The following is a 15375-nucleotide window of genomic DNA, read 5'->3' as shown; positions in this document are numbered from 1 at the left end:
CAACTAACAACCCTCTCCCCCCCCAGAACAAACAACACCACCACATAGGAAAAATATTGAGACTAACAGGAATTGCAGAATTTTATTACTTAGAAAAGATTAATCTAGCTCCAGTATCAGACCTCGATACTTGTGCTAGAACAGAAGCTGTCCAGTATCTCAGATTCCTCTCTTAAAGGACCCCATCATCCTTTAAAGGATATCTTTACTGTTAATTCTGCTGTGCTGAGATCTGTTTTTACAAAATGGTCATGATTTCCTCCTGCCAAATACTGTGGTTAATTTTGACTGCGGAGCAGTAAAGACCACTGGTGTAGGTGAGAAAAGTCCCACCTTTATTTCAAGCTGCTCTGCATTGTTGGTGATAAACACACATGTTGTGAGGCAGAGAGCAAGAGCAGGGGATGGGAAAGCTGTACAGGTGGAAGGAAAGAGTCAGCTCTCCTGCTGTTTGACCTCATTTGACCCTGGTGCAAGACATGGCAAAACTGCCTGCCTGAACAGCAGATCTTGATGAGGGTAGCACGAAGGCATGGGCCACGCTGATTCCTGGGCAGTTAGAAAAGTGTGAATAACAATTTTCATGTCCCAAAGGAGCCCATTAGTTTCACAGCCTGACCTGCTTTTGGAAACAAGATTTCCTTCAATGTTGGCCTTGATCAAAATAAGTGCAAACTCCCAACATCAGTGGTGAGGAAAAGAAGAGGAGCTGTCAGTATTACTCTTCCCAAGTTGCTGTTATCTTCATGACAGCTTGGTCTTAATTGTCTGTTTCCAAAACTTTGTTTCTGACAGTGACAAGAAAAGGGAAAACTTAGAGGAAGGGAGTATGTTCTTCCTACCTGCTAATACAAGACATAAAACTGAAAGGTGCCAGGTGCTAAAAGATGCTTTTTCTCATGCATGAGCATGTAGGTGGAACAGGGGAAATCATTGCCACAGAATGAGAAGAAATGAGTTAAAGGGCTTGCTCAGTGATTTTATGCAGGAGAAAACTTACTTATTGTTCTAGTGAAAGCTAAACATGGTGTCTCTCTATCTCCTGTTGTTTATATAGTATAGGATATGTGGTAGCACTCTGGCACTGTCTGCTCCAAATAATTCTTAGATTCTGTTGGCTTTGTAATGCTCAGGGTTTTCTGCAGGATATGGAAAGGGGCTGCGCTTGGAATAAATGCAAACTGCACACAGCTGATATGAATTGGCTTCAGGTTATTTATTCCATAAAGAAATCTGGCCTAACATCTACATTTGTTTTACCCAAAGAGAAAACAAAAACCCCCAAACAAAAGCTCTTGTGAAGGGAGTGTTTGTCCAGCAGCATTCCTGATCTGCACCGAGGTGCCCACACCCTGCGCTGCCCCTGGGAGCTGTTCCTCCCCACCTGCAGTGGCAGCTGGGCTGCGGTGGATGACGTGTGGATCTCCAGGCACCTCCTGACATTCCTGCTGAGCTGTGGCTCTGACAGGGAGCGGACAGGACAGGGCAGAGAGGAACAACTAGGTTGGCAGAGAGGCCAACCTAAACTTGTTTTCATTTTAACTGCTCGCTCTGTGGCTGGGGCAGGGTTAAAATGAAGAGAAGCCAACAAGCACGTTTTGTAAGGTTTGCCTTGTGAACCAATTAACACTCTTCTTTATCAAGTCAACTTTATATAATGTTAAACATCTGAAGTGGAGTGGAAAGTCACAGAGTTAAGGTTTAACCTCTTTCTTCAGCCTGTTCCCACCCACATCCAGATAGCATGGAGACATTGCAGGGTGGACTTTGCAAAGTCACCTCTTGTATTCCTTGGAAGGCCTCTACCCCTTTTAAAAGTTAGTGATGATAAACCTTGCTGCTTCTAAGTCACTTTGAAGCCAACCAGGTGATAAAATCTGGTTGGGATAATAATAATAATAATAATAATAATAATAATCCACCAATTATTTGGTGGACTTCCTGGTTTGTGTTAGTTCATCTCAGCACCAGAGTGCAATCTAAACAGAGTCCTTTCTAATATTATTTAAACATTTCAGAATCCATGTAGAATCCCTAGCAACCCCATCAGTGCTGGGGTTCTGGACCTTCTGGGACATGTTGGTGTGGGACTTGGGCAGTGCATCCGGGTCAGTGGCCTCACAGCGTTAAGTTCAGAACATTTGCACTTGAAATGTCAAAATATATGTGGGGAGGGAAATCAGAATGCTTTGTTGGCATTAATGTAAACTACAAATTGAGTGTCAGGTTCCTTTTGCCAGATGTGAATGAAGGGAACAGTTAAACTATGAGAAATACATGAGGAGAGCTTCTATGTAGTGTAATATGTGTTTCTTGAGACATAGAATTGGAGCACATACCCATGAATTTAATCTCTTTCAAAACTAAATGCAGCATTATTGTCCCTATCTGTGTTTTCCTTGATTTGGTGAATAGTTTATTTTCATGTTTTCACGTAGACAAGTACATTTTCCTTTGTTTTTTGCACATACACAGATACAACATATAAACCTGCAAAGTGAACAGGTGCTGCAGGAAGAAAATGTGCTGCATCTTCTGTGCTGCAAAGGAAAAAAATGGGGTGTAAGATTCTTGCTTTTTCTTGGTTTGAATGGGTGCTGCAAGATTGCAGCAGGAGCCGTGTGAATATTTGGACAATTTAGAAGATTTCAGTAATTCTGTGACTGTGCCAATGAAATAGGAGTTTGTTTGCTTGTTTGTTTATTTGTTAAACTTCTGGCACAAAAAGGGCACCTATTTATTTATAACCCTGGTGGCAGATTGAAACATTGTTTTATCTGTAAAATTCTGCAGATTAGTTAATAAGTAAATACAGTCTAATGAATCATATAACACAGCCACTAATAGCTGCAAAATAAATTGAAACATCTATGAAAGTAATAACAGGCGGCAGGCAGAACCTCCTGAAGGTACAGATAAGGACCCAACTCCTTAAATGCTTTACCTGAGCACTGATATTTACAGATTTACTCTAGATTCTGGCTGTGTGGTTCCTATAGACAGTGTATGGATAGGAAAAGTTTCTCCTGAATAGCGCATTTACTTCTAGCCAAGCTGTAGCTTGGATGAAGTCCTCAGGGTTTATGTATAATCTGGTGTTCAGCACTGCTTGTTGTGGCATATTGAGGGAGAGCTGAACACTGGTACAGTACTCACTGCTTGCTGCTTATTTGACAGTGCTGTAAACAACTGGCAGGTGGATGCAGGTGTCAAGCTGCAGGTTTGTGCCCTGGAGGTGTTTACAGGAGAGGCAGGCATGTCTAGAGAGCACCAGGGTTGGAGGTGCGATGTTTTGCTGTTGTTTCACTGGGTGCTGATGTCCCACGAGTATCCAGCTGTGTTTCACTGCCAGCTGCAATAGGACGTGGTAGCTGTCAACAGAAATCATTTATCATTGACTGCCCCTGTGCAAAAAGTCAGGACAAGCTGCTTTTTTGTTTGCTGAGAACCTCACAAAATGTTGTGGCTGTTGGACAGCCACGTATATATCAATGGCAATTGATAATAATGTTGACTGAGAGGCATTGGGCCATGAGGTCATGAAGTCAGTCAAGTGCTCTATTGCGAGCTCCAAGTCAAGACCTGTATGTAGGCTTCTCCTGTTGTACAGTACATTTTAAGTTTTGAACCTTTTGAGGTGTCCAGAAACCTTATTAAGAGCAAATCTTAATAAGATTTGTGTGATCTTCTCTACCACATGATCTGGTGACCCAGCCCTTTACCACATGGCCTCATGAGCCCTAATACTTGGCCCAAAATATGTTAATCTAAAAGGTCCTTGTGAAATGGAGACATCAGAATTCCACGAGGTCCAGAAACGTATCCACATCCCTTGAAACATACCCCAGGTATTGCTGCCTGTTCTTGGACTGGGAAGATTAAAAAATTAATGTGAAGTTTTCATAATATGACTAGAGATTTTGTTCTTTCTGAAAATTAGATTGCGTTAAGATGTTGCAGGTTGGGCCCTCAGGAGAGGACGCACTTGACACTGCGTGTCTGCAGTCCATGTGTTTGTGTGCTGTAGCCTTTATTTCAGATGTTTACATGTTGTGACTTCTGCATGCAGGTTGCCTTGAACAATCTTGTACTGGTTGTGGGACTTGACCTTATTTCTGAAGTCCAGTATGTATGAGTATTGTGTGTGTGTGTGATTTCACTGGCAAAAAAAAAAAAAAAGGCAACGCATCAAAGAGCCCCCATGAATTTCAATTAACACATTTACAGTCATTAAGCACAGCAGTGAGATACAGCTTCAGAGTGGGAGGCAGTTCCCTTTGCAAAGCTACGTGCTGCTCAGAGCCAGCATGGGCTTAGGTCTTGCTCTAATTTTTTTTTGTGATTAGTTCGTTCAGGGGTCTGTTATTCATGTAAATATTTTTGTGTGTGAGACTTTGAGCCAGGCAGCTCTAGACAAGCCGAGGTGCAGTGTTTAATTACAGTAGCGAGGCACAGCCACCGTGTTGCATCTCCAGAGTCTCAGCCCTCCTGCTGCAGCCTCGGCTCTGCCTCGGCCCTCTCTGGCTTTCGGATCCTTGGCACGGGGAGCTGGAGGTGGCAAGGACAACCGCAGCTTTTATTGCCACCTTCCTGCAACTATTGCATCCTCTTTTTTTTGTCCCATGTGGGGTAAATGTCATCAAGCTCGGGGCATTTGACATCCCTTGTGCTCAGTTTCCCAGTCTGAAAGGACTCTGTGCAGCACGTGGCCTCACAATGCCACATGCTGTTTTATTTCTGATTTGATTTTCTTATTGTTCCTCTGTTCTGTGCCATCCTAAGTATCTCCTCCCGCTCTTTAATGTTCACTCCCATATCTAATATAATCACAGTGTATTATTAAGTCCTTAATTTCTCAGTAGAGGTACCAGTGCTATTTTTCTGTGTCTCCCTACTTGTGAGTGCTCCACAAAATTAGCCTCTGTGCATCTGGCAAAGTGCACAAGTTCATTTACATGCTGTGAAGAAGGGAATTATTACCTTAATCATACGTATGAATAATTGAAGCCCAGGAAATCAGAATAACTTGCCTGCAGTCACAAATTTGTAGTGTAACCAGGAGGTGAACTGTATGCTCCCTTGTCCCAACCCATTGCCTTAAATCACATTTCCTACCTCTGTGTTAAAGCTGATTGTGCTCTGATAGGTCCCATTCAAGGCAAAGGGCTGCTTTGTAGGCACTGTGTGACTGCAGAACAGTTCCCTTCACTTAGGCACCTTCCAGTTTGAGGGAAGAAAACAATTAGTGAATTAATAAAGGTTATGGTTATGATGGGGGAATCACTGATATGTTGAGATGCTCAAATGCATCCAGGAAAGGGCAACAAGGCTGTTGAAAGATCTGGAACACAATACCTGTGGAGGAGTGGGTGAAGGAGCTGGGGTTGTTTAGCCTAGAGAAAAGGAGGCTCAGGGGAGGCCTAATTGCTCTCTAGAACTCCCTGAAAGGTGGCTGTAGTCAGGTGGGAATTGGTCTCTTCTCTCAGGCAACCACTGACAGGACAAGAGAATACAGCCTTAAGCTGTGCCAGGGGAAGTTCAGGCTGGACGTCAGGAAAAAATTCTTCACAGGAGTGATTGAGCATTGGAATGCCCAGGGAGGTGGTGGAGGCACTGACCCTGGAGGTGTTGGAAAAAAGATTGGGCATGGCACTCAGTACCATGGTTTAGTTGATAAGGTGGTGTTAGGTCATAGGTTGGACTTCATGATCTCAAAGGTCTTTTCCAACCTAGCTCATTCTGTGATTCTGTGATTCCGTATCAGCTGAAGTATCAGCTCAAAAGAACATTTTAATTTAACACTGCTCCAGAAAGCTTCAGTCGGAGAATACTGGTGTTTGCTCCAGCTCTGGGGTGCTGGGGGCTGAGCAGGAGTTCAGATTTTACAGAAGTAAGTGAACTGCTGTCGGAGGGTCTCTTGATCTGAGCCAAAAGTAGCTGTGTTAGATGGCCATGCAGTGCACAAATCCTGGCTGGCTCCACTTCCACAGTCTGGCCGGGGCAGTAGAGCAAAAGTAATGGAAATCTGGGACAAGCCTCTGCTCCTTGGACTGGGCCAGCCCACGTGACACGGGCAGCAGTGCCCAGCCCTGCCCGAGCTGGACGTGTGAGTGCTCAAACTATGGCCATGGACATCAGCGAATGGACAGGGAGAAATTCTGCTCTGCTTTGCTGCAGAGGAGTATGTGCTGCCCAAACCAGGGAGTGTAGTGTCAGTGCTCTTAAGGGAGGCAGGATTTTAGCTCACTTAAGTGCACTGCAGCTCTGAAGCCATTCCATAAGCCTTTCTCGCTCTATATGCTCATGGCAAGGTGGTACCTGGGATGCCTTGTTGTTTCCCTTTGACTTACTTTATATTCTGCTATTCACTCCCATCTCTTTTGAGAGCAAAATGCTGTGTGAATGCCTTGCGGGCTCTTTCTCTTTCACTGACCTTTTTTATGACTGTAAAGAAGTTTCCTTAGGCCCAAGTCTGCTTTCTGTCTTGAATATTGACCTTAAGAGTTACACCATCTCGTTGTCGCTGCACGCAGAGTTCCCAGCTATCAAAGTTCACCCATAGGACTCAAAGTATTCCTAACTCGGAAACACCTAGCTTTTATGTCCTCCTCCTCTTTCCCCTCCACCCTCCACATGAGCATTTTAATTTCACAAGCAAAATCCATTTTGCTGTGAATTTTGATGAGTGGTTCACCTGTTTCCAGGGTAAAAATTTGTACTTCAAATTTAAATGTCTTTTTCACTGTGACTGTCATAATATTTTCCATTTGAGGCTGAGATTCCACCGTGGGTTTTCTGTGCCATGTTGTCATCTGTCCAAATCTGAGCTTAAATGTGTGGAAATTCTGACATTTCAGTAAGAAATATAAAGTGGGTTTTTTATGTTCTTCAAGTTAGCTGTTTCATAGGTGTGGCCACTGGGTTTTGCCCAGCACTCTGGTCTTTCCCAGTTCAACAACAGCTCGAAGATTTCTCAAGATTTTTGGGCTTGTTTGCATTGACTGTGCCATGTCATTTTTGTGAGAAAAAGCGACGGTGATTTTTTATCTGATTGTTGATCCTGAAAAGCTGATAATAGACTAATTACCCCAGACCAGGCATTTCCAGCCTGACTTTGCTTGGCAGGAGATGGTTGCGTGTGACGCCGAATGTGGTGTCCCTGTACGTGCAGATCTTGGAGAAGGCAGTTTCAAATCAAGCAAACTTGGAGCCGTTTCCCAATGAAAATCGCTCTGTGGTAGAAAGACCCATCTTTAGTGGGGGTTTTCAGAGGGGTTTGGTAGTTGTAGTGCTGTTGGACTCCTTCCCCTCGAGTCAATGCCCTTTAGTCAGACTGCTTATGCCCAGTAGTCTGAGCTACATGTTTTGGGGCAAATTGTGAATATCGCTGTTTACCTACACTCAAGTATTTGACAAAGGCTGAAATATTTTTCGTCAGTCATGTGGTTTCGTGTCAGGTTGTTATGTGGAACAAAGTATGCTGTTGAGATTATCACTGAAATTGCATTCTCTAAAAGGTTTTTGCAGCTTTCTATCAGGTAATATGAAATACATAGAAAAGTACACCCACTGGCAACATTCACTTCCATTTTTTTTTTTTTTGTCATTAACTTCTTTGAGAATACAAGGGGATATTTGCAGCTGTTTCAGTGGCTTGACATTTGTCACAATGATACAATTTCTAAAATGTTGACTGTAATTGCTGCCTCAGCTCACTGAACCTCTTACCAAGCGGGCTGTGAGAATTGCTGGTGACACAAACTCCTGCTATCAGAACTGATTCCATTGTGGTCTGACCTGATCAATTGCTCTTTAACGCAAGTCCCAGTCGCTCTGTGTAATTCTATAGTGTAAATCTCTGTGTAATTTTATAGTGTAATATTTTACACCTTTGGGGCTATGATGTGATTGCATCTCTAGAGCCAGGGGGACAGAGTTGGGAAATGAACCCAAGGGAGTTGGGTTCACTACTCAGCTGGTGCTCACAAACTTCATTCTTCACAGCTGTGTATTAAGGAACATGACCAACACTTGCCACATGTTGTTTATTCTCTTATCTTCCCGCCAGAGAAGGGAACATGTGTACTGGGCCTATTTCTTTCCTTGAGGAATTATGTTCCTCAAATCCCATAATGTCTTTATCATTAACTTTTATCCTGTCTATTAACCTTCAAATTTTATGGAATTTTGGTAGCTGACTGTTCTTGATATCATTGGAAAAGCTCTGCCATGTTGTATGTGAATAGTTACTGAAATGGTTGCAATGCAGGGAGCAACCTTTTGAAGAGGTCTAATAAAACCTCTTTTTTGACTGTTAACTATTAATTTTTTATGATATGAGCTTGTAGCAGAATATTTCTCTCGGTGTTAAATGATAATAATGTAATTAATTGTAGCTGCCTAAAATAGCTGCAAGCAATCACCCCTTTTCTTTCTGTCTTACAGTTTATCTAAGTTGCTTGATAGCTTTGTGTAGCCAAACTGGGTGGGCTAATTCAGCCCTGCTTCAGCTCAGTTAACATAATTCCTTCCATTGCACTGGATTTTTTTATTGGACACCACATTAACTTCTAATGAAGGTGTTGGACTGCCAGTCATTGATGCCATCTAAATGCACAATGAAGCATTGTAATGGTGATTATAGAAGCCTCTCCATCCTGGGGAACCTCTGGTGGTGTGTTTTCTTAAAGGTGCCTCCAGAATGAACTGGCTGGTTTATGTTTAAGAGCTGGGTCTCGATCCAGATCATTCACATCAAGGGCAATTATTGTGGGAATGATAATGAGTCTCACACTGGGCCTCCACTGAGAATTCCATTACCAGCATCAGTTATGGGAACAGTGTAAGCAAGCGAGCAAACTAAAATGAAGGCCACAATCACTCTTGGTCTAAGACACACTTTCTTGAGGATAAGCCTTATCTCGAAACAAAGAAATCCACAGTTTGGATACTTACTAAAAGCAGGGTTTTTTTCCCCTTGCTGGAAAACTTGGTTGCATCACTAAAATGTGCATACAAACTTTTTGGGAAAACCCGAAACTTTCTGCAAGCATGTTTTGTTCATCAAATTCCTTTTTTCATGTTTGAGCCCTCTGCCCAGCTTATTCTTGGCTGTGCCTGTCCCCCCACAGCTTCCCTGCGTTTCCCCATCCCAATGGTGACGATGCAGTTTGGCTGCAATTAGCACAGCTCAGGTTTCATTAAGTAAATGACTGTGAAAAGCTTTCAATATTGGGACAAACCCAATAGAAACATGTAGATTACCCAACAGAGGATGTTCTCCATTTCTTGGGCCAGAAACTAGAAATCTTACCTAAGATTTTCAAAACTCTGGAAGAAGTTTGACCTTCCCCTTCCCTCAGCCAGCTCTCAAGTTTGCAGCCGATGGTGTTTTACAAGACTTGCAGCACTGACTTAATAGCTCTTTAGTTATTAGAGGATAAATGTTCATGTTCTACAAGTTTAAATTATATTAAAAGCCTTTATTAGCACCACTTGGCAAAATACCTTCTGGCTAGCTCTCTGGCCTTGGGCTAGGCCATTCTTGTGGTTTCTTAATGACATACTATGAAATGGATATAATTTATGAGAATTTGGTGCCAGGTTTTGCGTGTATTAAGAAGCATTTGCCATTTGTGCTTAATGCTGCTGAGCAAAATGAAAAAGATTAAAAACTCGAGTTACGTCTTGCATTCATCTGGCTTGATTTTCATTGTACATGGCCTTTTGTATTATTATGTATATATATTTATACTATATATTTTTTTAATATTATCTGCTCTCTGAATTACTGGTGGTTTTTCAGTTCTGGCACATAGCAGTGCTATTACCAAAGTTACTTTCAATTTATTTTCCAACCCTCCCTGAGTAATTCTGGCAAAGTATTCTCAATGAAAGAACTCTGAGCCACGTAATAGGTTTCCCCACAGTTGGGAGAAGAATTAGGCCACTGGGGCAGCTCATTTTTGTGACGGCAACTGTGCCATGGGCCAAAGGCCTCAGAAGTTTCTTTCCCACGAGACTTGATGCTGGGGTGTGATTCAGCTGGTTGGTATTTTCCCCCTCTCAGCATCTGTTTATTTGCTTTGCCACCAAGGCCGCCTCCTTTTCCTTCTGCTGATACAGCGTCAGTGTGAAAAGCGGATGGGGCAAAGCACCCGGCGGGTGGGAGGAGGCGTGTGCGGTGGGAAAAGGGGCCTGGGAGAAAGACCTGGGGCTCGAGCAACCTTTCTTAGGTGTCTTTCCATCACAAGAGTTGTTTGGGGCGGAGGTGTGAGCTTTGGTGATTGCAGAAGCGGGCGGCCGTGGATCTGACCCGATGCTCTCATTCTTTCCGCAGTGGGGAAGCCTCACAAGTGCAACTACTGTGGCCGGAGCTACAAGCAGCGCAGTTCTCTGGAGGAGCACAAGGAACGCTGCCACAACTATCTGCAGAATGTCAGTCTGGAGGCTGCTGGGCAGGTCATGAGTCACCATGGTGGGTGCAAACCGCCTCCAGAGCTCCCTTGGACTTGGAGCGACTCACGCGCGTTTCTTTCCATCTCCTTTTCTTCCTTCCTTTCGTCTTCGCATCGCTTCCGTCTTAGAGGTTGCTTACACTCACAGAGGCAGGAGGAGAAAAGATGGGCTGAAATCCTCTCTCTGTCCAGTTTAACAGCCCTATTTGTGTTTATTTTGTTTAAGTCAGTATTTCACTTTTTAGTATGTGTACATATGCAGGCATGAAAATAAAGCCAAGTCACCTGTTCAAAATTATCCAAAAAGTCACATCATAGAATGGTTTGGGTTGGTAGGGTCCTTAACGTTCACCCCCTGCCATGGGCAGGGACACCTTCCACTACACCAGGTTGCTCCAAGCCCCATCTGATCTGGCCTTGGACACTCCCAGGGATGGGGCAGCCACAGCTTCTCTGGGTGACCTGTGCCAGGGCCTCACCACCCTCACAGGGAGGAATTTCTTTACAGTGTCCCATCTGTGCCTGCCCTCTGGCAGTGAGAAGCCATTGCCCTTTGTCCTGTCCCTCCATCCCTTGTCCCAAGTCCCTCTCCCGCTCTCCTGGAGCCCCTTCAGGCACTGGAAGTGCTCTAAGGTCTCCCTGGAGCCTTCTTTTCTCCAGGTGAACACCCCCAGCTCTCCCAGCCTGGTTCCAGAGCAGAGGAGCTCCAGCCCTTGGAGTATCTCCAAGGCTTCCTCTGGACTCACTCCAACAGCTCCATGTCCTTCTTATGTTGAGAGTTGAAGCCATGTATAAAATGTGTGATTCTCTTCCCCTTCCTTTCTGATAGTGAGTGATAATTAGGAAAAAAAAAAAAAAAGGATGGCAGAGGTATTCAGAAGTCATTATTTCTACCCTCTGTAATACTATCTTATTCCTCCAAAAAAGGGAGGGATGGATGTAAAAATCTCTAGAGCAGTATGGAATTCAATAGTGTTGTAGAAAGTAATTATAACCAAAAAAAAAATGTTTGTATGCATTTACATTTGCTAGTATTAGTATGTTAACTAACACTGCATGTGTTAATGTACATAAGGGCTGAAGATTGCCAAAAAGATTGTTGAAAGCAAGAAATGTCAAACTCTGTGAATTTGTTTTCAGAAATTTCTGGAGCTATTAGTATGGATAATGAGCATAATGTCTCAGACTGCAGGGTTGAAGGCTTATCTGTAGCACTAAATGCTAAATGGTAGCTGTCCAAAACAGTTATAATTTTATTCAAAATTAGTGTCTCACAAACTCTTCTAAAATGGAACTTCTTTTAACTTTTCAAAGTTGTCTTTAGATGTTTGATACTTGAAGACTTTAATTTTTTTTACTATTCAGAAAGTATAAAAATGGAATGTTTTCCATTTTGATTTAAAATTACCATATACCTACAAATACCAAAGAAAGTTAGTTTGTGGGTAAATGAAAAGGCAAAAGAACACTTCCATTTTTCTTTTCATTTTGCTTATCATGACTGAGTAGAGACATAGGGCTTCATCTGGAAATAATTTTTCTAAAATCATTTTTAAAACCCTGAAAATGCGAGCTCAAATAAAATGTATTCAGCATTGCTACTATAGGCTATATTTTGGTGACAGAAATCTCCAAAATATTTTAAATAGTACTTTCCCATGACCAATTTAAGCCTATGAAGGCACATTAGACAGTTTTAGTACACGTTGCCAAAATATTCATACAGCTCTATTAAGTAATTGCTCTCTTTATAGACACCCTGGAGACTAAAGTCAACATTTAAAATGTCATGGATGTTTTTAAGGTATTGACTCAAGTGATAATGTGCCTGAGGTGGCTTTTTTCTGGTAAAAATCAGTGAAAAGGCAGATTTCAGGGCTTTGCTCTTTGGAGGTACCTGTTGTGGGCTTGGCCAAGGAGTGTGAGGCTTAGGTAGAAATTGAATCTCTGAACTGATTCCCAGCAAAATACCCACTCCTTGGGCCTGTCTTGTTAACCAGGGAGGGATGCCTTCAGTCAGCCTTTCCTTAGGGAATAACAGGAGCCTGCCCGTAGCCCTGGCAGCCAGGATGTTTGAGATCCTGTTGTGGAGGAGCTTCCCAAATGCCGCTCAATGTCTGGCTTTATTAGACAGTAATTATTAAAATAATAAATTAATTAAAATTTCTAAGGAAATCTAAAGCTTTTTCTAAGCTGCCTAATGCCATGACAAGAAGGGTAAGTCCTTAACCTTGTCTGCCCAAAGAAGCTGCAGTGATTGACCTTGCATTGATTTTTCTACCACCTGAAGTTAAACCAGTGCAAATCCCATGTGGACAGTTCTTTTATTTACAGCCTGACTGACTTTGCTTGGGCTTAAAATAGAAGTGTTCACACAACCACTTCACTTTTCTCAACAAAATTAGCTTAAAGCAGCACTTTGAATTCAACTAGTGCCTCTTTCTCCTCCGGGCAAATATGTCTGTGCCTCCCCTGGTGAATGTTTAAGGGGATGTTTGATCCACTGTCTCCATTTAGTTGTTTAGTGAGGGCACAGCGAGGATAGGCAGCGACAGGGAGCTCCAGATTCAGCTGGGACCAGTCATAAATCTCAGCTCCCACCCCAGCACCACTCACACCAGTGAAGCTCAGCGGGAGGGTCATGAGCACCAACCTCTAGAGGTCTGCAGCAAAGTCCTTTTTCCTGAGACTGTAAAGACACCAGGGAAGAGTACAAAAATGGTTACGCAGCTTAATGTTAGGCCTTTTACTAACCCTGAAAAAACTGTATTCATTTCCTTGTCTCCCATGTCACACATGGAAATTATATTCCTGAGGATGACTAAGAGTATGTTTTGGAGACTTTTATTTTGTATCCCACTGGGGTGAGCTTTCCTAACTCTCTTTCCAAATACTTGGTGTTTTGGTTTTGCTGGGCATTTTGAAGCACGGGACTGCGTTTTGGTGTGACTCCTGCTCACAACTTCACCATTGCACACAGAACAGGGAGACGTGGGGATTTTCTGATCTCTACTAGCATTCTGCTCCTCCTGATTTTAACAGCACCAGCATTGGCCAACATTAAGCACTGATCCAAATTATTTCTGCAGAGACTAATTGTTCCAGAAAACTGGAAGCAGCCCCTGGAGGGTTTGGACTTTTTTCAAGCATTGTGCTCAAGCCCATCAGTTTTTAGGCATGCTACAGACATCTACTTTGGTGCTTTCAATTATCACTTTCTTGCAGATGGCTGGGTCACCTGACTGAAGCCACAGGGGGAAACAAGAGAGGAGGAAGGAGGGCTAGTTTATGGGGGTGGGTAGGAATCTCTGGGTCTTGCTTCATGCTCTTGCAGGGTGCCAGTTGCTTGTTGAGCTGCTCCTCCTTGTGTTCCTGTTCCCTGCTCAGTAGGACAGATACTGCAAGAGAGATCCCATGATTTTGTTGTTGAAATTTTTCAGCTAAGCAGTGGTGGCTCTGGAAGAAGAAATTAAGTCTCCCGTCTCCTAGCTCACAGTGCAAAAGGGACAGTCCCTGAATGCCAAGAACATGCCCTTTGCAGGAAAGAACAGGGAGAAATGTTGAAGGCTAGCTATGGTTTGCACCCAGTTATGTCTTCTTCTCCACTGCCACAAAGCCGAAAGTCCAGAGAAATTCTTCCAGGAATGGAGAAGGGTACTCTTTTCAGGAGAAGGAGAAAGAAGCCTAGCCCTAGGCTGTGTGAGGCTCAAAGGCCAGCTCCACATAAAACACACAATGGCCTTGTGTCTTTCCCTCTTACATAGTTGCTTAAAACATCGTTAAAATGCTGGTCCCACAGGACACTTCCCACCAGGGTCCATGGGAATATTTCCTGTCATTTCTCTGCACACACACACTTCTTTTAAATAGCAATATTGTGAGCCTTAGAAAGGAAATTGAGGTTGATGGAGTAATACTAATTTATACCAGCTGAGACTTAGCCCAGTGTCTGGTGTCTGCACACAAAATATTTATCAGTAAAACACACACTGGGTAATTTTTTTGCTTCTCTTTTTTCCCCTATTCTTTTCTCAGTGGTACAGCATAAACTCTTTTAATAGTTCATGTGGTTTCTTACAAATTAAGAAGTAAAAAGTTAAAGATATTCACTATAATTGAAAAAACAATGTCTTCAGGAAAAGAAAGACTGTTCTGAAGAATATCCAAGTTTATGAATTAAGAGTTTAGCTCAGAAACAATACTTTGTATTAACTACAATTGAGTATTGACAGTGTCAGAGGCAGTAAACTCTTCCATGGGCAATCCAGGAGCACACCCTGACAGGTGATGAACATCCCTGAACAGAAGCATACTCAAGCGTGGGCTTTTCCTGGGCTGGAAGTTTGATTTTTAGAATAAAAAAGTCTTCCTGAGCTGAGACTGTAAATGTTCAGCATAAAATGAGTTGCTGTATCTGAGCTAGTTATATCTTGTCAGCTGTTCAAGGTAATGAAGTGGGACGTACTACAACAAGAAAGGAATTGCATTTACTGCTGAGTAAATGTGTACATGAGCTTCTACTACAGAGCAGCTGATTGTTGAGAACTGATAGTTGTGCGTGATCAGTTTGGTTTCCCTCTTTCTTATTTTATTTTTCCTTAAAAAAAAAAAAAAAAACCAAAACAAACATCTGGGCTTTTTTTGTGTGTTTTTTAAATTGAAATGAAAATGAATATATCTAGAATTGTCAATGTGATATTTAACTTTTTGGGTTTCTGAAATGTGATGTCTCATCTGTTTGGTCCAGTTTTGTGTACTGTTTAAATGATTTCAGAAACTAGACTATTCCCTTCTTTCCCTTCTCCCGGGAAATCTGCATAACAAAACACACTCTGGTAACATATTTCCATCATAACACAAATATTGGTGTGATTCAGTGATTCTTTTGCAAAAGAGAAGTGCCCTGGATTATAGACTT

General features: G+C 42.6%; 1 protein-coding gene across 23 annotated transcripts in view; it reads left to right on the top strand.

Moving 5' to 3' along the window:
* The window catches only part of IKZF2 (IKAROS family zinc finger 2), a 116624-nt gene that overhangs the window by 84396 nt on the left and 16853 nt on the right, over window positions 1–15375 (top strand). For all 23 annotated transcript variants that reach the window (XM_068196588.1, XM_068196579.1, XM_068196578.1 and 20 more), the window contains one exon: window positions 10340–10477. In XM_068196588.1, the coding sequence (XP_068052689.1) occupies window positions 10340–10477 (138 nt within the window). The remainder of the gene's footprint in view (window positions 1–10339; window positions 10478–15375) is intronic.

Source organism: Anomalospiza imberbis, chromosome 7 (genome assembly GCF_031753505.1).
Source record: "Anomalospiza imberbis isolate Cuckoo-Finch-1a 21T00152 chromosome 7, ASM3175350v1, whole genome shotgun sequence".
In the NCBI taxonomy this organism is placed as follows: Eukaryota; Metazoa; Chordata; class Aves; order Passeriformes; family Viduidae; genus Anomalospiza; species Anomalospiza imberbis.
Note: the sequence above shows the minus strand (reverse complement) of the source record. Positions and strands in the feature narration are given on the sequence as shown.